Source organism: Equus przewalskii, chromosome 13 (genome assembly GCF_037783145.1).
Source record: "Equus przewalskii isolate Varuska chromosome 13, EquPr2, whole genome shotgun sequence".
Classification (NCBI taxonomy): Eukaryota; Metazoa; Chordata; class Mammalia; order Perissodactyla; family Equidae; genus Equus; species Equus przewalskii.
The window spans coordinates 7,263,162-7,289,685 of NC_091843.1; the positions used below are offsets into that span (position 1 = coordinate 7,263,162).

Consider the following 26,524-nt stretch of genomic DNA (forward strand, 5'->3'; position numbering starts at 1 on the left):
GTGATGGTATTTGGAGGAGTGGTCTGTGGGAGATGATTAGGGTTAGACAGGTTATGAGGGTGGGGCCCTCATGATGGCATTAGTGCCCTTACAAAAAGAAGATGAGACAGGAGATTCTCTCTCTCTCTCTGTCTCCCTTCGTGCACACTCCAGGGAAGGCCACCTGAAGACATAACCAGGAAGTGCCTTCATCAAGAACCCGACCATGCTGGCACCCTGATCTCAGACTTGCAGCCTCCAGAACTGTGAGAACTAAATGCCTGTTGTTTAAGGCCCCAGTTGACGGCATCCTGTTAGAGCAGCCCTAACGGACTAAGACAGGCTCCAAAGTCTTCGAGCAACGTGAAATCTTGAACAGCCCAAATTAACCTTAAAAATCCTGTATACCTCACACTAAAACACAGAATCCATGTTATGTGTCCTGTACAGCAAGTCTTATCCTCACTGAATTTTGAGAAGCACTGAGTTCCACCGGAGGGGAGGATCAACAGAGATGCTGTATGACAGTGTTTCTCATCTAAACCACCCTGATTGAAAACAATCACCAATGCTCGACGGTGCGCACGTCTGGGAAGGAGAGGCAAGGAAGGGGATGGGAACAGACGAGGACTTCTACAGTGACCCCTACCCCCCGCACCTGAAGGAGTTTACTTGATTTTTGTTTTAATATTTTGTCTCTGTAACCTCAGCTCCCGGTACACCAGGAAAAAACTGTCATCATCACTTACCATCAGGATCCAATGGAGCCTTTTTATTTTTATGAGTAATTTACAGAAGTAATAAAAAAGGGATAGTTTTTAAAACTTTATTACAAAATTTAATGATTTAAACATAGCAAATTTTCATTCCGTATTTCCCTAACTTCGAAGGCATATAAACTCAGAATGACCAACGTCTTCCACATGCAACTGACTGATGATTGGCTGTCATGCAGGAACCTGGGGCAGATCCATCTTAGAAAGACTGACTCCAGATTTCAAGTAAATCTCTAATAAGTTCTAGCTTATCATTATCTCTGGTTCTTCTTGCATTTGCCTCATAAAACTAGTTACTTTTGAGACCTTTGACAGCTCATGATTTTGTTAAACAGAAGATGGTCACGTGCTTATCTCCATACTTGCGAAGTATTTTCATTTTTAAATTTACAAACAACCACAGAAATGATTAGTCCAGTATTTTTTTTCATTTGCATAGCATCTACTTCCTTTTGATCACCTTCATAAACACATCTGACTTCATCAGTTGTCCCCTTCAAACTGCATCAAGGAAATTCTGGCAAACAAACAGCACAAAAGGTAAAAACTAACCCACTCTGTTAGCAAAACAGGATGGTCCAGGTTGTTGCAAAATACTGGGCGACGAAATCATTCCTGTTGAATGACTAACTGGATGAGAATATCATATTTTCTTTTTGTCCTCAGAACTATATTGATTATTCATTGATTCTGGAGTTTGAGCAAATTCATCCGGATTATTCTCTTGTAAGACTCAGAGTCTGAGCTTTGCATATAAAATCAATTTTACTATTATCATCAGAGGCATCACTGCTGTCTCTTCTATTTGTCTAACTACTATAAAACATATCCCTTTGTCAGTTTTCTTCTCTTTACCATTTTCTGCAGGAAACAAAAAATTCTGTATTCACAACTGAATGCAACGAAAGCAATAATAAAACTACAAAGCCGGCGTAGTCTATCTTCTTTTATACCCTCTAAAAAGACAACATAATACTCACAGCAATGTAACGAGAAACCTGAAGGGCGATGCAATAGTGATTTATTCCACTGTTGCATCATCCTTCTAGGTAGCGATTCCCTCGTTCTTCCATTTCCTTATTATTTCAGTGTTTTTAGCATGACTGGCAATAACTGATAAATAATCATGAAATAATTCCTGGGACAATAAAATGGAAAATGTTTCAAGATATAAAAAAAAGCAAGGTCACTAAGATCCTACGAAGTATCTTAGATTTATAAGTGGTTCCAATGGTCCCATATGCTAAATTCAAGATAGAATGAGCTTTATTCTGTTTCTGTTAAAAAGTAAATGTTCTTTTCAATCTTTGGAAGATTGCTAGAAAAAGAACAAAGTCGTGAAATATCAATCTTTACAAAAAGTTAGAACTGCTTAGAAAAAAACCACAAAAACTAAAATTGGGCCCAATGGACCCTGAGCATATACTGATGGTTAAATCACATTAATAGATTTGGTCCTTTCATGAAGATTTTCAAACTCTAGCTCACTGGGAAACAGCCCCACAAAAGGACTCTTCCTTCACCCACTTGAAATCCAACAGGGCCCAGACCAAAGTTGAAAGCCAGTCAGAAAGAGCCCCCTCGTATCCCACACCACGGATTCCCACCTCTAGGCTCCACCAGCAATCCCCATGGAGACCACGCAGCCCTCTGCCTGGGACATCTTCTCCTGGAGTTCGTCTCAGCACACAATGAAGACGCAAAAATTATGACCCAAGGAACAAAGAGGGCTTCTGGAATACTGTTCCGGCTTCAAAGCAAGGCACTAACAAAACTCAGACCACAATCAGACACCCAATGCTTACTTTATATTCTTTCCAGGAAATAGATTTATTGTGAAGGAGACAGTGTTCCTATTTCTTGGGGTTTTCGAAAATTCTTTTTTATCTTTTTGTATTTCCAGTCACTCCATGAATATGGTTTGACTGTTCATCTGTGACACTGAGGAACCATCCAGTTCACAAAAGTGGTGGGGTCCAAAACTTTGGGAGTTGGTTGCTTTGGGAACTCAGAATACATTTTCCTCCAATAAACAATATTATCACTGATGGTGAGTTTTCCAGACCAGGCCCACAAAAGCCTTCTTAACTGACAATGTCGTTGAAGCCTGGTACTTTCACGGTGAAAATCAGGAGATTTGTTGCAGAACTAATAAACAAACCCCAATACAGAAGACATATTCTCCTCTATCCTGAATTCTATTTAAGAAAACAACCAGTTTAATGAAAGAAGGTAAGGGGAAAGAGGGAGACATTTTAGGGAGAGACCTCTGCTGTCTAGAATTCTGGAGGCGACAGCAGGAGTCTGGTCTTTGTCCAGTTTCACCTGGATATTTTTTCATTTTACTCCATATAGGCATGGCGTCAAGGAGCGACAAAGGAAGATGGCAAAGGATGGGGAGGAAAAGCAAAGTCTGAAAGAGATTTCCTTGACTGGGGGATGAAAGCAGGTCTCTTTGAGGAGAAGATTGCTTAACTCAGTATTAACTGATTTGCTAAGCAAATTGAGGAGAAGGCCGGAGACCCCATATTAGTGCCCCAGGCCCTGAAGTCCAGTAGAGACGGGGAGAGTCCACTGCTTGGTCAGATAGTTCCCTCTCTGACCATCAGGTGGTGCCATCAGCCCAGCCAGCCCCAAGGGGGTGGGGCGCGCAGTGGGAGGCGCCCTCCACGTGGAGCCACATTTTCCACTCAGGCTCTGAACTCACAGAAAGCCTGGACCAGACAGAACCTATCAACCTACACATACTGCCTCATCATCCAACAACTGTTCCCATCCTCCAAGGCCCAACCTGTTCACATCTGAGCAAGACCTTCTGTTCCCCTGGGCACAGCAACCCACACCAAGATTCCAGCTAATTACCCCCCTTCCTCTCCTCCATATTTTCCTTCACCGTGTCAGCACTGGGCCCTGACCATTTCCTAACTCCAAAAGGGAATCTAGTCTAAGAGTGTCCTGGAGTCTCATCCATCAGGAGAGAACAAGATCTTCTGTGGTGAGCACAGATTTGCCACAAAGGCCCCAGGCCCCAGAGGCCCTCGCCAGCTTCATCTTCCCCTTTAACCCCAAATTGGGCAATCCCTATTCCAGATACAAATCCCACTGTAGCCCCTCTGGACATTTACCCCCCCTCCCCCCGGGGGCCTCCCTCCCTCCTGTGATGTCTCCTCTCTTCTCCTTACCTCTACTTGTCAGTATCCTCTCCCCTTTCAAAGTCTAACCCAAATTCCCTGCTCCCCCAAACCTACTCACCAAATGTTCGAATTTAACTGGTGAACTGGAGTTAGACAGAAAAACGTGGGTCTCATGCATCAACCACAGAAGCCACTAGATGTCACGAGGCAAGCCTGCCTCATCCTTTCCACAGCTGGTTGGGTCTTAAACTGAGAAGGACCGTCCATCTAGCCAGACTCCCTGCTGAACCTCAGGGCAACCCCAGCTGGTCTGTCCTTGCTCCTCCCAGTCTCAGTTCCCATCTCGGGTGGACTCAGGTCTGGAGAGCCACCAAAGCCGCAAGCTCAGCGTGTGGCGCAGCGTCTGTGCTCAATCACGTTAGCTTTATAAAAATCATCACCACCACCATTATTATGACTGCCCCTTCCCCACCTCCACTCTCAGCAGCCACAGTCAGCCACAACAGGCCTGAGTGAGAGAGGTGAAAGAATGAGCGGGGAGAGCAAACAAAGTCACAGCTCGGAGCTCCTCTCCCCACACCCACCCCAGGCCCGGGGCCAAGACTGATAATCCCAGCAAACTGCCCACTGAGTGTGCAGAAACTTCTCAGCTTTGATGGGACTGACTGGGCCGGGCATTCTCCTCTGGATGTTTGGCTCTGGCAAACTGGCCTGCAGATCAAACCTTTAAGAACTAGTACCTTTACCTGCAACACCTCAAAAGCTAGCTGCTACTTCTTGTTGTTGTTCTAAAGGGGCAGTTGGTTCAGGTGGGAGCACAAATGTCCCCTGTGAAGCTGGAGCAAACAGCCTCAAGATGAATTTTTAAATTATGTAGGTCCTCTAAGGGCAGCCCCAGGGCCTCATGGTGGCAGTGCCCAGGCAAAGGCCACAGGCAGGCAGGGGGCCCAGAGAGCTCCTTCTGCCCGGCTGGGGCTCTAGGTGCGCTCAGAGTCTTCTATCAAGCAGACTCAGAGGGCTTGCATCCAGCAAAGGTGGGCTTGCTCCCAACCCTCTGGACCTCTCCTATTTCTGTGCTCAAAGAACCAGGTGACCAGATGCCCTTTTTAATGCCAATATTGCTCATGTTCTCACCTACAAAAGAGGCTCCACGGGAACAAAGCCGACCCAGGAGACTCTGGGGTTCCGCGAGGCCCGAATGCCGCTGTTTGCTATGTTCTGTCTTTTGGGATCTACAGGAGATGGGTTTTCATAAACTAATAAAGGAAGCGAAGTTAACTATGCAAACAAAGGCAGGGGGGCAACGCGAACCACCCCTATTTTAACGTACTGGGACCCCACCTCCTTCCACAAAAGATCGCAGTCTGCAAGAAGTAACTACTGTTGGAATCATGGGCGCGAGCAGTTTCCTGCCACCGCTGGAGACTCGGACCTTCAAAGGGACCATTTATTGGTGCTCTGAAAGTCGGGCGCGGATGGTGGACAGCCGCTCTCTGGCGCTGCAAGCCGGAGGAGAGGCCATTCAGAAGGCGCCTTCCCCACCCCCTCCTCCCCTTCCCCCCCCGACTCAAGGCCGCTCCACCCGCCGCGCGCGCCGGGCGACTGCGGGCAGTAGCGGCCACCCTGCCCCCACCCCTGCCTCCGCCTTCCCTGTGCCGGAGTGCAGCCGAGACCCTGGAAGGGAAGCTTTGGAAGCCGAAAGGCGGCCGGAGGATGACCTGGCCGAAGCGTCTCCGCACCCCCTCCCCCAACAGTGTCACATGGCGGCCCCAACGAGGCGCGCAGTGCGCCCCACCGCGGAGACCCAGGGCCGCGTCGCCGCGGGCAGTGGGTGATGAAACCTCCCCAGAGCATTACCGCAGAGGGCGCGGGCAGGGAGCGGGGCGGGGGTGGGGGATGGGGATGGGAGCTGGTACCCGGGCTCACCTGTTCTCCAGGAGGAGGGTGGAGGCGGCGGGGGAGGGGCGAGGACGCAACAATCCGGGGTAAGTGCCGCAGGGCACTCGGCCTCAGCGCTCGCGTCCCCGCCCTCCTCCAGCCCTGCGAGCCCCCAGAGCTGCGCCGTCGGACTGACGATGCCCGGAGCAGTTCCTGTCCCCGGCCCCGGCGCCGGGGAGACGTGAGCGTGCACACGTACACACACAGCGGGAGAAGAGGCGCTCCGAGCGGCGCCCAACTTTCTCCCTGCTTCCACCGGCCTAGGGAGAAAGAAGCAGGGGCAATGCAGCCCCGGCAGTGCTTGGGGAGGGAGCTCGAGCAAGAAAGGAGAGGAGATGGAAAGAATTTCCCCAGGTTTTGTCTTTTGGTTTGGTTGGGGTTTTTTGTTTGTTTGTTTTAACCGTTTCCATCCGAAGTCTGGAGATTAAAAAAGGGAACCCGGAGCTGGGCGGCGAGTAGCGCTTTGGGAAAATGGAAGTGTGTGTTTGGAGACGCGGAAAGTTGCCTTTCAAGCGCCGGCCTCCGGGGCACGCGATGCTCCGCGGCGGGCTGACTCAGGGCTGCCTGGGCCTCCTTGCCACCCGCCTGGAAATGATGCAAGTCCAGTCTGTCACCTGAATCCCTGCAGCCCAGCCTGGAATCCGTCTGGATTGGAGGAGGGGCGAGAAACTGGCACCCTAGGTATTGCACGGCCCACCAAAGGGGGGCAAAAAGGAAGGGGCAAGATGAGGCAGTTTTCAGGCCAACTCCTGTATCTAGAGCTTCCGCTCCTATCTTAAATAGTTTGAGGGGTTTTTTTAATGCAAAGCGTCACAACACCAGGAATTTCCATATGTACTCAGTTTGCCCCCAGCATCACTGTGCCCAGGAAACGCCTCCAATCTGTCAAGGCCTCGGAGCTGGGAATCTCACTGAATTCCAAACGTCGGAAAGAGGAAACTTTCCCAGCACGATGCGGGTGTGGTGCGAGCCAGGGGCCCAGGGGAGGGGGAGGAACGCTGTCCCAGCGCAGAACGTCCCCTCTCGCCCTTCCTTAGCTGCAACCGGAGCCGGGATTCGCTTTTATTTTTTTAAGTCCGTTCGGCCATTGCCCTGGAGCACCCGCCCACGCGCACGCATCTCCGGCCGTGCTCACACACTCAGACACGCACGCAAACGCGTGGCCGCCGCCAGGTCGCCAACTTTGTCCGGCGCTCCCGGCGGCGCTCCGCTTCCTCGTGTAGTAGTTGGGCGCAGGCCCCGCCTCCCGGCCGTGTTGTCAAATGGGCGGGGGTCTCGGATTGGTCCAGCCGCCGGGACAACACCTGCTCGACTCCTTCATTCAAGTGACACCAGAGCTTCCAGGGATATTTGAGGCACCATCCCTGCCACTGCCGGGCACTCGCGGCGCTGCTAACGGCCTGGTCACATGCTCTCGGGAGAGCTACGGGAGGGCGCTGGGTAACCTCTATCCGAGCCGCGGCCGCGAGGAGGGAAAAGGCGAGCAAGGAGGAAGAGTGGGAGGAGGAGGGGAAACGGCGAAGGAGGAGGAAGAGGAGGAGGGGAGCACAAAGAATCCAGATCTCCGGGCGGGAGGTTTACACCAAGAACCATGTGTACCGAGCGGCTGGGCCAGTTCATGACCCTGGCTTTGGTGTTGGCCACCTTCGACCCGGCGCGAGGGACCGACGCCACCCATCCGCCCGAGGGTCCCCAAGACAGGGGCTCCCAGCAGAAAGGCCGTCTGTCCCTGCAGAACACAGGTAAGTGCGTGCGCCCCCGCGGCGAGGAGCTCTTAGGAGACAACACCGTGCACCCACGCAGCGCGCCCCAGGAGCTTCGCCCGGAACTGGGCGCCCACCCAGGGCCGCGCAAACTCTTGGGGTGGCGTGGGACGTGCAAAGGAAAGCGCGAGGCGAGGTCCGCGCCGGGCTCCGCGCGCCCGGAATCCGCACGTGCTGGTAGGGTGATGAAATGGCCGGGGCAGGACTTGTTGCTGCCCTCCCCTGGGTTGAGGGTAAATGAGGCAGTGCCTGACGAGACCAGTTCCGGCCCCGGAGTCCCGGGATCGGTGCAAAGCTCCCTGCTCCATCCTGACCGGCCCGCAGGAGGTACGGAGGGTCCCCGGAGCCGGGCTGCGCCCTGCACCCGGCGAACTTCTCTTCCCAGCCGGCGGGCCGCAGCAGGACCGCTTCTCCCCCTTCTCAAAAGATGCCCGACATCCGAGAACTTGGTAGACGAAACAAACTGCATTGAGAACTTTCTCCTTGGAGGCATTCCTTTCGGAAGGAGGGGATGGCGCAAAGCGTACCTTTGCGGTGCTGCCGCCGTCCTCCGCTCCAGGGCAGGTCAGCAAGCGAAGCAATGGTGACACGGCCCGAGCCATGCGCCGCCGCTCCTCAGCCAGCTCTCTCCTCACCGGCAAGCTGCCGAGCAGAGCCAGGCGTGCAGGGCACGCGGCTGGCCCTTCTCCCAGCTCCCGAGAGAGTAAGAAAATCTGCGTCCAGCCCCTTCGCTCTTCGCGGTCCTCCCTTTATTCGCGGGGCCTGCGAACCCGGTGGCGGCGTGCGTGCGCTCGCCGCACGAGCAGGAATGCACGAGCGCCCATTAGGGACGCCCGGAGCGAGTGCTTCGCGGCCCTGCGCGCTCCTGCCCGGCGCGCCGGGGCCGCGCGTGGGATCTCCCGGAAGCCTCCCACCTCCACGTGCGGGCGCCAGCGCCCGGTTCGTCCTAGGACCCTCGCCTACCCTTCCCTCCCTCCAGCGCCTTCCCTGAGGATCGAACGTGATTCTCAGTAGTTGGTGACCCTCAACAAATGCACGCCCCTCATTCTCTCGGTAGATTTAATCTGAATGCGGATTATCTACTCCGACCCCGCCCTTCTTCCAAAATATACTTTTCTGATGTAATTTTGTGGTTGGTTTAAGTCAGGGAATTGGGTAGGGGGGTGGGAAGGAGGAGAAGCTTTGCGTAGCCTGACAGTTGAGTCCCTCAGTCTCCTTTCAGAGAGCCCAATTAGGGCCACGTTCTGCGAAGGAGGACGGCAGGCTCCCGGGTCTCGGGAATCGTAGAGGCTTGAGTGACATCTCCCACCGGATCTCTATTTAAAGGGAGCCTCTCTGGACGCGGTGGGTGCGTTTCTGCAGGCTAGCCCCCCCTGACCTGATTCCCCAGGCTGCTCTCAAACCGCAGCTTCCACAGCCTGATATTTTTAATGCGAACGGTTTGGAGACGCTGCCTTAATAGGAATTTTGTTTTGATTTTTAGGTGTTGAATCATAAAGCTGAATTGAAACTGCTTTTTGGACGCTCTCATTTGGGGGTCAGGAAGGAAATAGCTGTGAGTTCATAGCAGCAGCTTCGAGTTCCAAGTAGAGAAGGGTATTTCATTGATGAGGTACCTAAGGGAGAGAGCAAACTCATCGTTTGAAACCTGATTTTTGTCTGTGGGTTTAGAAAGCTCCCATATCTTCTGCTCTCAAACTAAGTATTCCCACTAAACCTTTAATAAGACAGGAAAGATGGAAAATGGAGTGCCGAGACCTAACTTAACGGTTGTGATTTTTTTTTTTTTTTTGTAATATAGGTTTGGCTAATTTTTTACAAATATGTACAAATACTGATATTTTCATAAGTAGATTAAATAATGACATTTCCTCTCCCTGGCTTTTTAGATCCTGAAATAGTCATTTCTAACTTTTTTTTTCCCTTAAATTTTCTTTTAGTCATTACTTTTATTTCAGCCGAGCTCTCTGCACGCCCCAGCGTGGCTGAGAATTTTGTATATATTTGTATGTAATTCTCATTTTAGCGGAAATCCAGCACTGTTTGGTCAACGCTGGCGATGTGGGGTGTGGCGTGTTTGAATGTTTCGAGAACAACTCTTGTGAGATACGGGGCTTACATGGGATTTGCATGACTTTTCTGCACAACGCTGGAAAATTTGATGCTCAGGTAAAACCACACAGAGCAAGAAGAACATTTGGGGTTAGCGGAGCATGACTGAAATGTTTGTTGGAAAGACTCTTTAACAGATTTCCTTCGTTGATCTTTGTGGTGTGCTTTAGTGCTTGCGAGAGACATTCTAGGACATTCTAAGTGTACAGCAGGATGCCAGAGCCTCCCTTACTCCACTCCTGGGGTCTGCTCTCTGGAGCTGTCCTGGAGGCTAAATCCTTCTCCACTCTCAAGCTGTGTCTACACTGGCAGAGGGGAATGGAGGCCAACTTGAATAATCATCTGAGGATTCTTAGCAGAGAAGACAAGTCATAATAAATGACAGACATCTTCTAAGGGGACGCATTATGTCTGACCACCCAGAGCCCAGTCTGCAAGGCCCATGATGATGAGAACAGTAGGTTGATGGGGGGAAGGGCATGAACTCCAATTATACATTCCAAAAGCTATTTTCACCTAATAGGCAAGGATAGAGGACATAAAATTCATAGAAATTCATCGTCTCGTGGTGGGTGTGTGCAGGCAACACAGTGGATAATTCAGGGCCTCCAGAAGAGCAGAATTTCTTCCTCCTAAGTAGCAGCTCATCCTCTCCCAACTTGAAAAGTCAAAATCCTGACTAAGTCCTGCAATTCTGCGCGTTTCTTTTGCTCTGTACAATAAATACCGTCAGGGCCTGACCCATCTCGGTGATCCCAGGGTGGCAAGGATAAAGCCCAGTTGCTGTGTGGGGCAGGAACAGGACCAACAAGCAACCTTGTGGCTCCAGTGCTGGCAATCCAAATAGATTTCAGATGGCACACGCATTGGGCTCACCCTCTTCCTGCCCTCCCCAGCCCACATATTCAGGGTGAAGCACCCTGTTATAAGAAGGTATAGCCTTCCTCTCCCATTTCATCAGAGAGCGATGACAACGTCTGGATGAGCCCAACAGTTTAGGAGTGATTTATGAACGTCACCAGTCACCATCTACTGACATCCTGTAGAGAGCCTGACAAAGCAAGTCCTGGGAACCAGAAAGGGATGCAACCAGGCTGGCAGCCTACGCTACAGAGGATGTGGGGTGGCAGGAGGGGAAACAGAAGCCAGGGAAGGAAAGAAGTAGAGCGTTTGAACTCCTTGAGGCTCCCTAGTAAAGCATCCCTCCTGGATTAACTGGAATTAGGAAACGTAATGGGAAATCCGGAGGAAAGATGTGTGTTTAAAGGCATCCCACAGGATGGCAGGGGAGGATACCATCGCTGCAGCCCACGCCTGCATTCATCTTCCTCTTCTTCTCAACCAACAAGAGTTCGTTCGCAAGTTAGGAGCATCCCTTTCCAGTCGGTTCTCAGCACATAACTACTTAATAAATTGGCACACCCCACCCTCCATCCTATTTGGCTCCCACTGGAGACTCAGAGGAAAGGGGGCCACGAGGAGGTGGTTTTTCAGTGGTCAGATGCAAACTGTAGCCATTTCAACTGCTTCTAAAGGAGAGAACCGAAGTAAATGTGCTGGCTGGCTTCCCACCTCCAACCCAAACCCCTTTACTTTCTCAACTCCGTTACTTCCGGGTCTGTCTAAAAACACAGGGACGACCTCTCCCACAACAGCTTGTTTCTATAGCGATGGAGGGTGCTGGGATCCCAGGGTAGGTATCCCACAATGCCTCTCTGCCCCGGGAGGTTCATAAGGGAGCTGACGGCCAGCTCGCCTCCACACCCCCAACAGCTGTCTCCTTTCTAGGATAAGAACAATCTAATGGAGTTGCCAGGAAAGAGAACTGTAGGCCAGATGTATGCCTGGCTGCCGCAGCGGCTCAAAGGCATGGAGCACGGGGGAGGGGCTGTCCATTGGGCAGCTCAGACTCCAGATGCTGCCAGGCAGGGTGCCAGGCCGGCCTTTTAGAGGCAGTAATCCTAACAGTTTAAAGGAGTCAAATCGTTTTCAAAAAGGGAAAGAATGCTCCTCCTTAAAGGACAGGAGGAGATGAGAGTCTGGGTTGGGGGCAGCGGGAGACACTGAGGCAGATGGGGGAGGCGAGGTTAGCACCCCATCTTGACGTGACTCGTGGAACAGAAGAAAAAGGGAAGGTGTGAGATCTGGACAAGCAGGCACCTTCCACTTGGGAAAAACTCCTGCTGGGAACCACCACGGAGTCCTGGATTTATGTCTGGCCAAACTCCCCTTGTTCCAGACCAGTTGCCACCAAACAGCCAACCGTGGGCTGCCCCGAGGACAGACAGCCGCAGAAGCCCCAGGACAGGGAAACTAGTGCAACAGCTGGGGAGGAAGGAGGCAGATTGTCAGTCTCCGGAAGTAACATCCTTTTTGGCCAAATGCCAGAGGTATCATGTCACTCTGGATGTACCTCCTGATGGAGCGTCGGCCTGTCACCTGCAAGGACATCAGTCTGAGGCGGGGTCTTGGGATTCAGCTGTCAGAAAAATCCTGTGTGAGCCCAGGACGGGTAAATGGCTAAGCGAGTAACAGGGCTTGTCTCTTCTGCCTCTCTCTCCCTTCTCTGTCCTCTCTCTTCTCAGGGCAAGTCATTCATCAAAGATGCCTTGAAGTGTAAGGCCCACGCTCTGCGGCACAGATTCGGTTGCATAAGCCGGAAGTGCCCCGCCATTAAGGAAATGGTGTTCCAGTTACAGCGGGAATGCTACCTCAAGCACGATCTGTGCTCTGCCGCCCAGGAGAACACGCGGGTGATGGTGGAGATCATTCACTTCAAGGACTTACTGCTCCACGAGTGAGTGCTGCCCCACGCGGCTGGGGGAGGGGCTCGGCTTGCACAGGGGAAGGGGCGGCCCACAGCGGGGCTGGAGGAGAGTCCTACCCGGTTCGGTTCGAGGGACTCGTTTTTAGAGGTGGGACACTCCCGTCAGATGGGGAAGGTTGTGGTTTACCTCGGAAAGCTGCACTGACTCCCCAGGGAGTCCCTTTCCTGCTGGCCTTCAGGAAAAGTGAGAGAAATTTCCAGCGTCGGTTTCAGAATCATAAACCATAGAAACGGGAAATCTTTTCTACACGCGTGAAACATGTAGGATTCAGAATTACCCTTCGTGTTGCCCTCAGCCAAGGTCCCAACAGCTCCCCATGTCTTCCAAGTAGCTGTGGAGGTGCTCCACACACAGCCGCGAGCTGACAGCGTTTGTTTGGCATTTACTAAGCGCCAGGCATTGAGCCAAGGGTCCTGGATGAATTTTCCACTTGAGCCTCACAGCAGCCCCGTGAGCTAGGTACCATTTTACAGAAGAGAAAATGGAGCTCGCTGAGATGAAGATCACACGGCGATGAGAGGCAGAGCCGGGACTGGGAGCCAGCAGTCCAGCTCCGGCAGCTCCCTCTTCAATGCTGAGAGCAGTGGCTGTTTTCCTGCTTCCAGAAGCTCTCCTCTCCCTCCGAAGGTCCAGTTCCCATTCTCTGACACATTAATACCCTGTCAGAGAAAATGTAAAGCAAATGTCAAAAACTTTAATCAGCTAAACACCTTTTATGCCAAAGTGAGGAAATAGGAACTTACTTATTTGAAGACTTGCTATTCAATAATAAACCCAGGACATCTCATTCCTTAAAAAAATCCCACCTCTAGGAACCTAAATTTGGCAGAGTGGTAAAGCGTGTGGGTACATAAGTGCTCTAACATGAAGCCTGGCCGACAGCCCCTGAAGGTCACAATGGCCTCTTCCTCGGAGACGCAGGGCAGAAAGCAAGCCACCAGCTAAGCAGACCAGTACACGTCACTGCCACCTTGATGGCACCATTGGTCTTTCCACAGTGACTCAATGGGCCAAATCAATACCACGTTATGAACTCTTGCTCCTAGTTCTGCTATGGCCTGCCCCAAGCTATGTCACCAAACAGGCTATCCCGCCACCCACACCACTGAGATCCTGGAGGACAGCAGCCATCACCTGTCACTTTCTGCTGGTGATGAGGTTCTAGGTATCTTGCCACACCCCTGGTGCAGTGTTAGAAGGATAAGACACTGTGCGTCTCTGCAGGCAGCTCTTGCCAAGAGCAAAAGAACGTTGCCTTTTCCTTGAGTTACACTAATGCCTGATAAAATATTTTTTACTCTTCCAAATACCTGTAAAGAAACAACAGCAGCAATAACAACAGTGACGGTAGCTATCATTTTTTGAGTGGGGCAGGCCCTGGGCCAGAGACTTGCCCTGGATCATCTCATTTATCCTTCCCAGCAACACTAGGAGATAGAGATTACTATCCCCACTTAACAGAGGAGGAAAGTGACCCTCAGAGGGTAAAGATCTTGCCCTGAGATTTGATTCCTACTTTCCAGCTTGGGAATTGATATATATGACTGAAGCCAGTTGTCAGGAATAGACCTCAAGCTTCCTTGCTCCTGGCCTGCTCTGTCCCCATATGTGGCAGGGTTTTCTTTTTTCTCAGATATATCCCTGTTGCAGAAGGATATATGCAATGAATGCAATAAGGATATATGCTGTGAAATTCCCTTCCTTCAAGGTGCCCCTAGAAGAGGCAAATGCCCTGTGGATGAGAAACTCATGAAGTTTGTGTGTCCTCAACTCACTGTCCATTAGAGATAGTTTATTAGCCTCAAGAATAGGTGATGGGGCGCTAGTTTCTAAGCTCCTAGAGCCAAGAAGACTTTGTCTTTTTGAAGAAAAGTCTTTGGGAAAACTGAAGGTTTTGAAATTTTTTGTACCCCCTGCAATTTAAAATGGGGTAAAGTGCTGCAGCTTTCTGGTGTCTCCTCCATGGAAACACGGGCCATGGGGCCATGAGACCCTTCTTTCCAAAGGGCCCCTCACATCATTTAGAATGAACACGTAGCCCCCACCCCAGCCTGCTCTGGAAATGCAGGTGGCCCATGCCAAAGGGAAGCCTGGGTCTCTCTTTTATTTTTTTTATTTTTTTATTTTTTTTTTTGCTGAGGAAGATTAGCCCTGAGCTAACATCTGTTGCCAATCCTCCTATTTTTTCTTTTTTCCTTTTTTTTTTTTTTTTTTGCTTGAGGAAGATTTGCCCTGAGCTAACATCTGTGCTAATTTTCCCCCCACTTTATATGTGGGTTGCCACCACAGCATGGCTGACTGTAGGTCTGCGTCCAGGATCTGAACCTGCAAACCCAGGCCGCTGAAGCAGAGTGTGCTGAACTTAACCACTATGCCATGGGGCCGGTCCCCTGGGCCTCTTTTAAGAACACTCACTGGAGCTGGCCTGGTGGCACAGCAGTTCAGTTCGCACTTTCCGCTTCTCCGCAGCCCCGTGTTCACTGGTTCGGATCCCAGGTGCGGACATGACACCACTTGGCAAGCAGCCATGCTGTGGCAGGCGTCCCACATATAAACTAGAGGAAGTTGGGCATGGATGTTAGCTCAGGGCCAGTCTTCCTCACCAAAAATGGGGAGGATTGGTAGTAGTTAGCTCAGGGCTAATCTTCCTCAAAATAAATAAATAAATAAATAAATAAATAAAAGAACACTTGCTGTGGCTGCACACAAGTCCTCTCCCCCCTGCTAAGGCAGCACCTCTCGGCTGCTGGTCTCGCCTAACTCCAGCTCCCCACACCCCCCACTACCTTCCCTTCTGAGGCCACAACTACGCAGTGCATCAACTTGTACTTCAAGCTGAATTGCCTGAATTTTTTGTTTTTTTAATGATCTTAACTGATTTTGGCACAAAGGATCCCATCAGTCCCCAAATATCAAGAAGACCATTTGAGAACGTGTGGCCTTAGTCACAGACAAGAAACTGAGAACCGAATTTGCTTTTCACTTTAGAGAGGAGGAAATCACAGTCACCCCAAAATCCACATCACCCCCCATCCTCAGCCCAACCTCTGTCCATGCTGACACACCCATATGCAGTTAGAGTGGCTCCCTTCAAGCTCTGCACCCCGCCTCGTTCCCCTCACCCCCCCCCCACCCCACCTTCACATCAACCGTCTTGGCCACCACACAGCCTGTCACTGGGTGCTGGCAGCCTCCAGGCACGTCCCCCTCGAAGGATTTTTTAAAATCCTTTAGGCTTGCTGACACCCAGTTAAGGGAGCTGGGGTTTGTCATTAGACACGGGCTGAGCTTGCAGCCTGAGAAGGCACCACGCCAGCTTGAAACACAGCTCAGATTAACACACCCTCCCCACGGTTCACAGCTTTCTCCGCAGGAGAGAGCGCCAAGGGCAGAGGAGAGCGGGGGCTGGTCCAGCCTTCTCAGATCCGCCTTGGGGTTCTGCGAGCTCATGTGGCAGGCAGAATGCCCTGGGGAAGGCGGCCAGGGGGCAGTCCATCCACTCCCAATAGTCCATTCCCCTCCCCTTACTCTGGGGAAAGAAACTTGAAGAGAAGCATCGGTTTAGTGTCCTGAAAAGACAGAGATTCTCGTTCTCAGCCACTGCCATTTGCTCATCTAGCCCCAGAGGAGTGGCAGGTCCCATCGGGGGCTACAATCCTGACGCTGCAGCAGCAGATGCAGTCCGTGAGGCCGTCAGGAGCTAGTTCTCAAAAGATGGAAACAAACAGGCACTGAGCGTTTCCCTGGTATGGCCCCAGGATGACAAGTTTATCACTGTCCTTGTCACTCTAGGGGCCTGCCTTAGAGGGTTGCAGCACCCTGTCCATCAGCCATGCACAGACTCTCTGACTCCAAAGGCATCAAGTAGGCCTTAAAAGGCAGCTTGATCTCTATCAGCCAGAACATTCCTCCGTTGCACTGTCAGCCCAGCCCCAGGCCTTCCCAGCCCAGAAGCTTCCAAAAGCCACTTCCTCCCCGCATTTTTACATCTCTGAAATAAGGACAGTTCACTCAATTGCAACTTGAAGATTAATTCATAAAAATGGCAGTAAACGACTTCACAAGTCTTAAAACACAACCTGCCCTTCCTGTATCGCGACAACTGCCAGCTTGCAAAGAAAAGATTCAACGGGCCGTAACGCAGCCAGCCAGGTGGTCCAGGCTCACAGAGGAAAAAAGTCTTGCTCCTTCTTGTAAATGACCTCGTGGTCCAGAGTGATTTCCCTGCCCGTAGTGATGACCCAGAGCTGCGAGGCTCACGGTCAGATACATCCAGAAACTTTGCTAGCCGAGGACTGCTTAAGAATGCTGGTTAGCCTCATGAAACATTCCATACCCGCCTTGGGGCTTTTAAAAGGCCAGTGAGATATAAGAAAGGCTCAGTGAGCAGGCCATGAGAGCCCATTGCTGGGACACTCTTACCAGATGGACTCATAAATATAAAAAGCAGGCACACTGCCCCCGCCTTGGGCACACACCCCCACCCCCAGGAGGAAGGTTCCGACGAACGTGGTCATTCCTCCTAGAGAACAGCCCAGGGCAGCTGGAATGGCCCAAGCAGCTGGCTCTCCCCGCCGGAACCAGGCGTGTTTCTTTCACAGACAGCTGGCTCTCGTTCTCCACACACAGCCCCTCGCGGCCAGCCGTCCCCTCAGCTCTGGGGAAGCCCAGCTTGGAAGAATAGGGATGCTTGGATAGCCCCGCCCCCCAGCCTCAACTGCCGAGAACGAGAAGAGCTCCATGGGAAAGGACATCCCAGGGAGGCGGTCTTCCTCCCACCCACTCCACCTATTCCAGACTCCTCCAGGAACAGAGGGGAGTGCATCCAGTAACTTCCAAAAACGCCCTCTCCTCATGAGCCTAAACCAGGGGCAAACACAGACACTGGGAGAGTGGTTTCTTGGGAGCTTCACTTGGAGAAGGCTCACCCAGGATAGTGGCACCCTGCAAGGCCAGCCAGCCCTGCCAACACCACGGGCAAGGTGGCGAAGTGGGACTCCCAAGCCCTGAATCTTCCATGGCTCCTCCTTCCCTGCCAAAAAGGCTCCTCAGTTTGGTATTTAAGGCCCTTCACCATTTGCCTCAATATTATTCCCTGGCCCCCAAGACCCAGCTCCACGCCTACTGAAACTCTCCTGGTTAGCATGCCCCACACAGGCCCCCGGCTCTCTTGCTCTCCTCGTTGTTCCCACAGCCGCCCTACGCAGCATTCCCTCCCCTGAGGCCCTTCCTTTTACCACAGGCACCTGTGACTTGTCACTGGCCTTTTTCCTCGTGGTGGGCTCTGTCCCCGACCTCTCACTCTCCAGTGCGTGGCACGGAGCCTGGTACCTGGCCAGCCAGTAAGTGGTAGTTGAGACCCGGATCCAAACAATATGGATAAAGGCTGGGTACTTCCAGAAAGCTCTTTCACTAAGCCAAGCCCAAGCAGAGCATTGGCCACTTCTGTCTTCCCTGGTGTTGCCCCTGCCCTCGGGGCCCCTTCGGGACTGGTCCCATTCTCGCTCTCTCTGCTCTCCAGACCCTATGTGGACCTGGTGAACCTGCTGCTGACCTGCGGGGAGGAGGTGAAGGAGGCCATCACCCACAGCGTGCAGGCCCAGTGCGAGCAGAGCTGGGGAAGCCTGTGCTCCATCCTGAGCTTCTGCACCTCAGCCATCCAGAGGCCCCCCACCGTGCCCCCCGAGCGCCGGCTCCAGGGGGACAGAGCCAGGCTCTCCAGGGCCCACCATGAGGAAGCGGGTCACCACCTCTCGCAACCCAGTAGTCAGGAGACCGGCCGAGGTGCCAAGGGCGAGCGAGGTAGCAAGAGCCACCCAAACACCCACGCCCGGGGGAGAGCGGGCGGCCATGGGGCCCAGGGAACTTCTGGAAGCAGCGAGTGGGAGGACGAACAGTCTGAGTATTCCGATATCCGAAGGTGAAACGAAAAGCCTGGCCAGGAAATCTTTCCTCCACGCCGTCCATTTTCTTCTCTATGGACATTCCAAAACATTTGCCATTAAAGAGGGGGGATGTGGCTCGCAGGATTTGGTGAGGCTCGCAGACTTGATGAAGGTGTGTGTTAGTGGATGAACAGGTGAGGCGGAGACGCCCTGGGCAGCAACAAGGTCTCGGCTGTGCCCGGTGGGTTCCGCCCTTGCCCATCCTCAAGTGGGGCTGCCACGTGTCATCCCTGCAACTTTGTCTTCCTTCCACCTGCAGAGCCCTGGGCCCCGGGTCAGCGGCCTGCTGTTTACTCTGCTGTGGGGGAGGTGGAGCGGGGGGGTTAAGCGGCCCACCTGGGCTGGCCCACGCACTTGGTGCCGGTCCCCACCCCCTAGCTCTGGTGCTGTCCTGGCGGAGAGCAGCTGGATTCTGGTCAGGCGTGGATGTGAAAATCTTGCGAATCAGGAGAGGGGTGGCAAGGAGGCGGGACCATGTGGGTGCTTGGTGCCAAACCAAAATTCAGTTTCTTGCATGGGACCTTGAGGTTTGCAGCTGCTTGACAGGGGCGGGCGGGGGTTCTAAGTGTAATTTCTGAGCCATTGTTCTGTCTGGAGGCCCCTGTCTGAGGGAGTGGCCCCTGTGTGTTTGTACCTTAACCACTGCTTCAAGTCTCGATTTCACTTTTTTATTTATCCAGTTACATCTGCATATCTGTCGTCTAAATAAATGGCTTTCAAATAAGGCAACTGGGTCATTAAAACCAGCTCAATGGGGAAAAAAAAGCCAGCCCATCTTTTGGGGCTCATTTTTTAAGTGCTGTTTTAAAAGGAATTGACAACCAATGCAGCCGTCCACCTGACTGCCTGGCGTGGGCTTGGAGCCACTTAGGGCAAGCCCCACGCCTGGAGGACAATGCACACACAAGGAGTACGTTTGACACATCCCTCAGCATCTCCTTATCTCCCCTGGACCCTCAGCCAAGATCGATAAAGCACCATGCCCTGGACTCTGTGAGGCCAAGTTGGAAGGCTGCCTTCTCTGTGCTGGAGGATTGCAAAAGGGGAGAGGAGAATGGAGACAACTCAGTAATTTCCATCAGGGAATGCCGACCTTTTACATCAATGGAGGAGACTGCCGAAAATCGCTGAGGGACGGGATATTCCAGATCCTGATTGGAAATTTAGCAACGAGGAAAGGAGTCAGAATGGACAAAGGAAAGGCAGAGAGGAGAGACAGAACTGAAAATACCAGGAGACAAGGGCGAGGATTATAACAGAAAGTGTCAGCAGCGGATTTCTGGCGGTTACCTAAAAAGTTTCAGAGAGAGGCCTTTTCTTTTCTTTCCTAATAGGCTATCAGATTATCCTTCCTTGCAGCCAGTACTCAAATAGGAGCACAGGATTGCAAGGAGTGGACGGGTGTCCTGGGCCAGGTCCTTCTAGAGCAGGGGTTAACAAACTTTTCCTGTAAAGGTCCAGATAGCAAATACACTATTTTCAGTTTGGCCGGTCATATGGTTTCTGCCGCAGCTACTCATCTCTGCTGTTGGAGCATGCAGCAAATGCATGCAGGCAACACGTAACAAATAGGCCTGGCTCTGCTCCAACGAAATTTTATTTCACAAGTGCCCAACTGGATTTGGCTCTTGGTCTGAGTTTGCTGACCCCTGTTCTAGCGAGTGGTCAAAACGTATGCATCCTCCATTTGTATCAGCTCCTAGCTCTCCCTCAAACCAACGTGAGGACAGAGGGAAAGAAGCTAAATTTATCTACTCCAAAATGATTTGTTCCGAGGAATGCCTTACCCAAAACAGCTAGTATTTAGACACCCAAAATCTCATTGCCGTGGACATGGTGCTGGAAGGCCAGCTCCCCGATCTTTCATGATCCGTGTTGGAAAGAAACCGTCTGGGGCTTGGGGGGAGGGGGGCGAAATGCTGGGAGAAGCACCTAGAAAGAACTGGAGCTGCAGGAAGCAGAGGAGATGGTGCCCTTAATCCAGCTCTGCCCGAGGAGGTAGGAGGACCGGTGTGGCAGCCTCTGCTATGGGAAGCGAACGTAAGCCGTGGTTCTCTCCTGCACAGGCCAGGCCGTTTCACTCACATCACTCAAAAGCTGGAGCAATAACATTCTCCCGCGTTGCTGGGTCAGCCGTTCATTTGTTCGCCAGCTCCTAGGCTGGATGTGTGAAAGGCATCACTTTTATATTTTCCTCAGTGTAAATGTTGTAGTATGTGTTCGCCTACTGACGTCCCGTTTTTTGCTTCGATTGTAACTGTTTGTCATTTGTATTTATTATCTCAGTGTTTTCCCCCTGAGGCATAAAACTGCTTGCCGTGTTCATTTGAACCCCTTCACTGATCTCCATCGGATGCTTTTCATACTACCGGTTTGTTTCTTCTCACAAGTCAGGCAGATGTCATTTCAGTCTGGTTCCTAATGTTTTGAGCATATGACAGTATTTATTGCTAAGATTCTTTTGCTCAAAACTGAGGAAAGTCCAAATTCCCCTAAGCGTTCATTTGTACCCTCTAAGCTGTAAGCGAAGTGGTCGTTAAAAATCGACCCTTGCCTTGGTCTTAATGCTTGATGCAGATTTACGCATGAGCCTTCCTTTGAGGAAGGATGTGGATTTCCAAATAAAGATACAATGTTTATTTTGAGCTTTGCATCTTAACAAGATGATCCGAACACCTCTCCTTTGTATCAATAAATAGCCCTGTTATTCTGAAATGAGAGGACTGAGTAGAGTGAAATGCTGACACCCAAAACTAAATAAATAGAAAACGCCAGCCCAGAACTGTAGTCAGACTTTGACACACACACACACACACACAAAGAGAGAAATTTAAACTTGAACCGAGTAAAGAGCTTCGCTAGAATAACATGGAAAAACAATGCTTCCAGGGCCATTTCCTAAGGAAGAACAACCTCGTCTGATCTCAGAATTGGCACCACGTGAGCTTGCTAAGTCATAATATCTGTTTCTGTTATGGATTTAGGCAACAGGATCTGTACATTGTCACATTGCATTATTTTTCTCCAAGCATTAATAAAGGTTTTAAATAAATGGCTTCCACTTGAGCAGCGTTATTGTCTGAGAGGGCTTTGGACGTCCTGTGCAAAGGGGGACGGCTGTGAACAAGTGGCCTTTTGAGTCCTTTTAAAATGCTGGATGCTCAGTTTACAGGGAGGGGAGCTAGGTGAAGCCCCTCCATCAGAGGGTCTCTCGTACACCCTGCCTGTCGCCTGGACAAAGCGGAGAATGCGCTCCATGCAGCCAGCCTGCAAGTGCCAGCCCTGTGGCCATCAGGGAGGTCACAGCTCCCTCTGGTCTCCCCTGGGGCCTGGCCACACTTCTCTCAGATTGAGCCTGTGCAGACACCACCATCCTAACTGCTCAGTGGCCTGGCAGTGGCAGGGGAGCTCACCCCCTCCTCCCCAGCTCTTCCTCACCACTGCAAAACCGAGCTAGAGTCCCCGATTTCCTAGGCTTTACACACTGTTAGTGTACCTTCTATGTGCCAGGCACCGTGCTAGGCATTTTGCATCCTGACTATGTCCCACGAGGAGCAGATATTATCCCCATTTTACTGGTGAAGAAACCGAGGTCTTGAAAGATAAAGCAACTTGTCCCCGACCGTGTGGCTAGTGAGTGAGAGGTCTGAACCCAAATTTGCGGCTCTGAGCCAGCATGCTTTCCCCCACTTCAGGCCTGGATTTCCTGCGTTTGATTTATTTTTAATTTAAGCCAATGAGTATTATTCCTATTTTACACGCAGCTTAGAGAAAGAATAATTATGCTGTTAGATTTATAGCAGCAGGCCTCCGAGTTCTGCTTTAGAATGGAAAGGAAAATTGATGCTCTCACCTTTCTTCTCGGATGAGCGAGGACCGGAGAATCGTGGGGTCTCATCACTTTTCTGTGCGTGTGGGTGATTGTTTAAAAGGTTCTCCCTAAGGGCCACTGAGGAAAGCACGTCGGGAGCGGCTGGCTTTTGAGAACGTGAGGTGGAGCTTTCTCCACCAAACCCACCCAGTCACCAGCCCTGTCTGAGAAGCCAGGCTCCCTGGAATCTTCACACCGTCATCACCCTCATCACGACAGTGGCAGTTTCTTGTGGATCTTTTATGTGCCCCGTGCACTGCCTGGTGCTTTACAGATATTATTTCTGAACCCCATTTTGCTCATGAGGAAACTCAGGCTCAAAGGCACCTTAATAAGCCTGGAGCCCATCACAAGGCTAGCGAGCTCTAGAGGTGGCATGCCAACCCACCCCTGGGCTCCGCTCTGCCTTACTCGCCATCTCTCACCGTAAGTGTGAAAACATGGGTTCAATACACCCAAGTTCAGAAGCGCAGCTGCCTGCCCCCAGCCCCAGGACTGCTCCAGTCCATCAGCTCGGGAATTTTTAGGCTGTGGGAGGAAGATGGCAGAAGGGCTTCCAAATAGGCTGGGACTTAAGCAAAGTTTCCAAAGGAAGCTGGAGCTGCGTGCCCCAAAATCTGGAGATGGAAATCTGAATTTGTTCTAAAGTCAACAAAAAAAGAAAGCCCCCTGCTGAGGAGGGGACAGGCCTTGGCCAGAGAACAGGTTTCATGTGAAAGTATTTTTTTGTGGACGGAGCAGAGAAGAAAAGGGCAACAGAAGGCTTGGGCCAGGAGGCATGCGCTGCTGCTTATATCAGCAGTTCGGTTTTTATCACTCCCCCAAAAGTACACACACATACAGTCACCCCCCCAAAAAGAATGGGAAAAAAAGCCACAAAGCCAACCGAAGCTCCTTTGTGAAGTGGGCTCCCCCAGGATGGACCCTTCCCTTTGGCAGAACCCGAGCCTCATGGCACTGGAGGGTATGCGCCTGCCCAGCCACCACCCAACGTTGGGGCTGCCTGGGAGAGCTGAAAGCTGGGGGAGGCCAGAAAAGCTCCTCTGGGGACTTCGGCAGGCAGGGCAGTTGTTCACAAGGTACAGAGGAGAATCAGCTGGCTCCATTTCCCATTAGACAGTTTCCAGGCTATTTTTATGGTTCGTCAAGTTAAGGGGGAGCACCCACATAAGAGAAGTGACATGCTAAAGCGGATGGGGACCGCCTGCCGGCTCACCCTCTCGAGTCGGGAATCATGCTCAGCCAAGGACCCCAGGTACCAGAGAGCGCTCTGTGCAGGAAGAATGCCCAGGCCCTGCAATGCTGTCCCTGGTGCTTATTGCCATATTAACAAACTACCCCCAAAATTTAGTAGATTGAATCAACCATATTACTTTGCTCACAATTTTGAGCATCAGAATTTAGAAGGAGCTCAGCTGAGTGAGTGATCTCTTCTCCATGTGGCCCTGGTTGGGGCAACCGGGATGGAGGGTCCCCTCCCCAGATGGGCCCCTTCAGGATGCCGCCTCAGTGCCCTGGACTTCCTCTCTGTGTGTGTCTCTCCACGTGGCACCTCATTCCCCAAGGCCTCTCAAGGCAAGGCCAGCTCCAGGCAGTTTGTCTCCCTTCTGCCACGGGGCCCGGCTTCCCCAAGAGGGGCCAGAGGATTCTGCAGCATATTCTTCAAATCTAAACGAGGGTTTAGACGTCATCCTGGGTACTGTAACAACCCAGGGTCTAAACACCATGAGGACAGGGACGGGGACACTTTTGTACACAGTTTCCTGTCTCCCCGGCAGCCCCGCCACAGCACAGTTTGAATAAATGAATGAATGAGTGAAACCTCTTGTCTAAAAGAGTGCCGAATTGTCAAACCAGATGTTTCAATTCACTGTGGCGTCTAAAGCAAATATATCCTTGTGTCGCAGTAAGGGGCATGGACATGTCATAGAATCAGTGAGTGGGCGTCAAAGTTAAAATCATAGAAGCCTGTCATTTTGGAGTCAGGAGACAGATGGGAATAGGGATCCAGCCACTTACTTGTCCGGCACCAGGTAAATGTCTTTTTTTTTAAATAACGACTGAAAAAGTAAATTGGGACTGGCCCTGAGACCTTGGCAAATCATTTGAACTTTCTACGCCTGTTTCCTCTTCTAAAAATAAGGAATCTGACAGCTACCCTGCTCCTTTGCGGGGGTGGGGAGCATGAAATGACGCAAGCTCTACGGAAGTTGAACACAGAGGAAATGCTCTGGACACTGTGAAACACCATGTACATGGCAGGTATTTTTCTCCTGGCCATTTTGGAAGGTTTCCGCCTAAAGCCAAGAGCACAGACCAAACCAGCTGCCCCATCCTTTCCGCTCTGTTCTGGCGGTTCTCTGGGGTGGGAACGGAGTCTTTCACGGCCCGGATGGGGGGGCCAGCCCTGCACCCTGGGAATTTGAGTCAGGCATGAGGGGTCAGCAGCTAACCAGCTGGGAACCCTCCCTAGGGTCGGAAAGTGACTTCCAAGCAGCGGCGTGATGCTGCGGCTCTCGCCAGGCGTGAGGTCCAAGTGGCAAGCTCAGCCGGGCAGCGACGCGGCCATGCCCAGGAGCAGAGCGCCTTCCTGCCAGGCTCTCTGCAAACCTCAAGGGAAGGCACCCACAGAGAAGCCAGTTCATAAATCTCTTTAATGAGAAAGGAAGGCAGAAACTGACAGAGACCAGGGAGGAAAGGCATTCGGGGCCAGAGCCCACTCCACTCTGTGCCAAGCTTCCTGAGAGCTTGACATTTGGAAAAGATCTAGCCCGAAGGAGCCAAGGATTTGGGACAGAGCTCCTTCCGGCTCCCAGGAGTGTCAAGAAGAAGAGGAGGAGGAGGAAAATGACTCAGCTGAAATGAAGAAAAATGTATTTTTAAAAAGCGAAACATTGAAAGGCACAAAGGGATAAAGCCGAGCCCCAGGCTGGGGTCCAAGTGCCTTCTCAGAGGACGTGGGAGGAATCTGCAAAAGCTAGAGAGCTCGCGAGGGTCTCTAGACCAAGAGTAACACCACAAAAATGAAGAGAGTTCTCGGCTGGCCAGGTCCACGACCTTCGGAGCCCTCCCAGGTCCAGGTCCCCGAGGCTGGTACACACCTCTGCAGAAGAAAGTGACCCAGAGGCCCAGAAGCTTCTCCACACTTTTGATTCTGAAAATGTAGTGAGTTCTGTAACAGAGGACTGGGGTAGAAACTCATCTCCAGTTCAGACTCACTTTCGCCCGGCGGGGCGAGGCTGGAGGAGGGGTGCCCCGCCGCACCCCCCTTACTCCATTCTGTGCACAGAACCTGAGGGGGGCCGTGAGGGGAGGGAGGTGGAAGGAGGCTCCCTCCCCAGGAGCTAGCACACCTCTGTCCCTCCAACAGCGAGGTCAGATGACCCTGACTGCAGAAGTGTCATTTTGAAATACTCAGTGGAGAACAAGCGTGATAATGAGATGCAATATGAAAATAAAGAGTCTCCCTTCCCCGGGTCATCCAGTGCGTGTCGGGTTCACGCTGGGGTTCCACCTCCTCCTTAGCATGGAACTCGGTGGAAACCCACATTTCTAGAAAAGGGAAGGCTGGGAAGAAGCATTCAGCTCAGCACAGCCCAAGAACTGTGAGCCTCACAGGGGCATGTCCGCCCTGCCTGCCTTTTTCAGAGCCTCCCAGCTACCCAGAGCCCCCGTCACTGGGAAATCCATCCCCGCATGTCCTCCTGGGAGGATGCAGAGCAGGGAGGCCCCCGGGAGGGCTCAGCTGATCACACCTCACTGCCCCACTGTCCTGGAGCAGGGCTGGGGTGGGAGGCCTCCCCCCATCCTTGGGAAAGAGCTCCTTGACTGCATCTCCCATGTTCTGACAGAAAATAGGAAACCGGCAGACGAGTCCCAGCCGGGAAGACACTGGGTCATCTCAGCACCTCTGAGAAGGCACTCGTGTGGCCCATTCAAATGCCTGCAGCACCTGGCAGGGGCGTCTCCAGCCTCCTAGCGGCTGCAGCTATGCAGAAGGAACGGGGCCAGCTGCCCTCTGAGGCCCCTCTGCCAGCCACGACTGTTCTGAAATTCCTTTACCAACCTCTGCTTTTCTACGTAGACACCCACAGGCAGAGATGGAGCCAGCCTCCACACGTGCATTTGCAGGGCCTGGGGCCTTAGGAGCTGTGTCCGTTAAGGAAGCAGGGGCAGAA

The 26,524-nt window shown here is 52.0% G+C and overlaps 1 protein-coding gene across 2 annotated transcripts; it reads left to right on the forward strand.

Moving 5' to 3' along the window:
• Window positions 1-7,199: 7,199 nt before the first annotated feature.
• On the forward strand, window positions 7,200-21,531 carry STC2 (stanniocalcin 2). Of its 2 annotated transcripts, none has more exons than XM_008525399.2 (4): window positions 7,200-7,569; window positions 9,617-9,759; window positions 12,288-12,499; window positions 18,052-21,531. In XM_008525399.2, the coding sequence occupies exons 1-4, from the start codon at window positions 7,419-7,421 to the stop codon at window positions 18,452-18,454; spliced, it is 909 nt and encodes a 302-aa protein (XP_008523621.1). In that variant the 5' UTR covers window positions 7,200-7,418; the 3' UTR covers window positions 18,455-21,531. The 2 variants fall into 2 exon arrangements, with proteins under 2 accessions (XP_008523621.1, XP_070425126.1); XM_070569025.1 differs by having other exon boundaries at window positions 7,278-7,577; window positions 9,628-9,759.
• The last annotated feature ends 4,993 nt before the right edge of the window (window positions 21,532-26,524 follow it).

What these genes read in the sequence shown, in the direction of transcription:
- STC2 (XM_008525399.2), top strand. Translation starts at nt 7,419, where the DNA reads ATGTGTACCGAGCGGCTGGGCCAGTTCATGACCCTGGCTTTGGTGTTG. An exon ending in CTGGAAAATTTGATGCTCAG is followed by an intron (nt 9,760 to 12,287) that starts GTAAAACCACAC and finishes CTCTCTTCTCAG; the next exon opens with GGCAAGTCATTCATCAAAGA. An exon ending in AAGGACTTACTGCTCCACGA is followed by an intron (nt 12,500 to 18,051) that starts GTGAGTGCTGCC and finishes TCTGCTCTCCAG; the next exon opens with ACCCTATGTGGACCTGGTGA.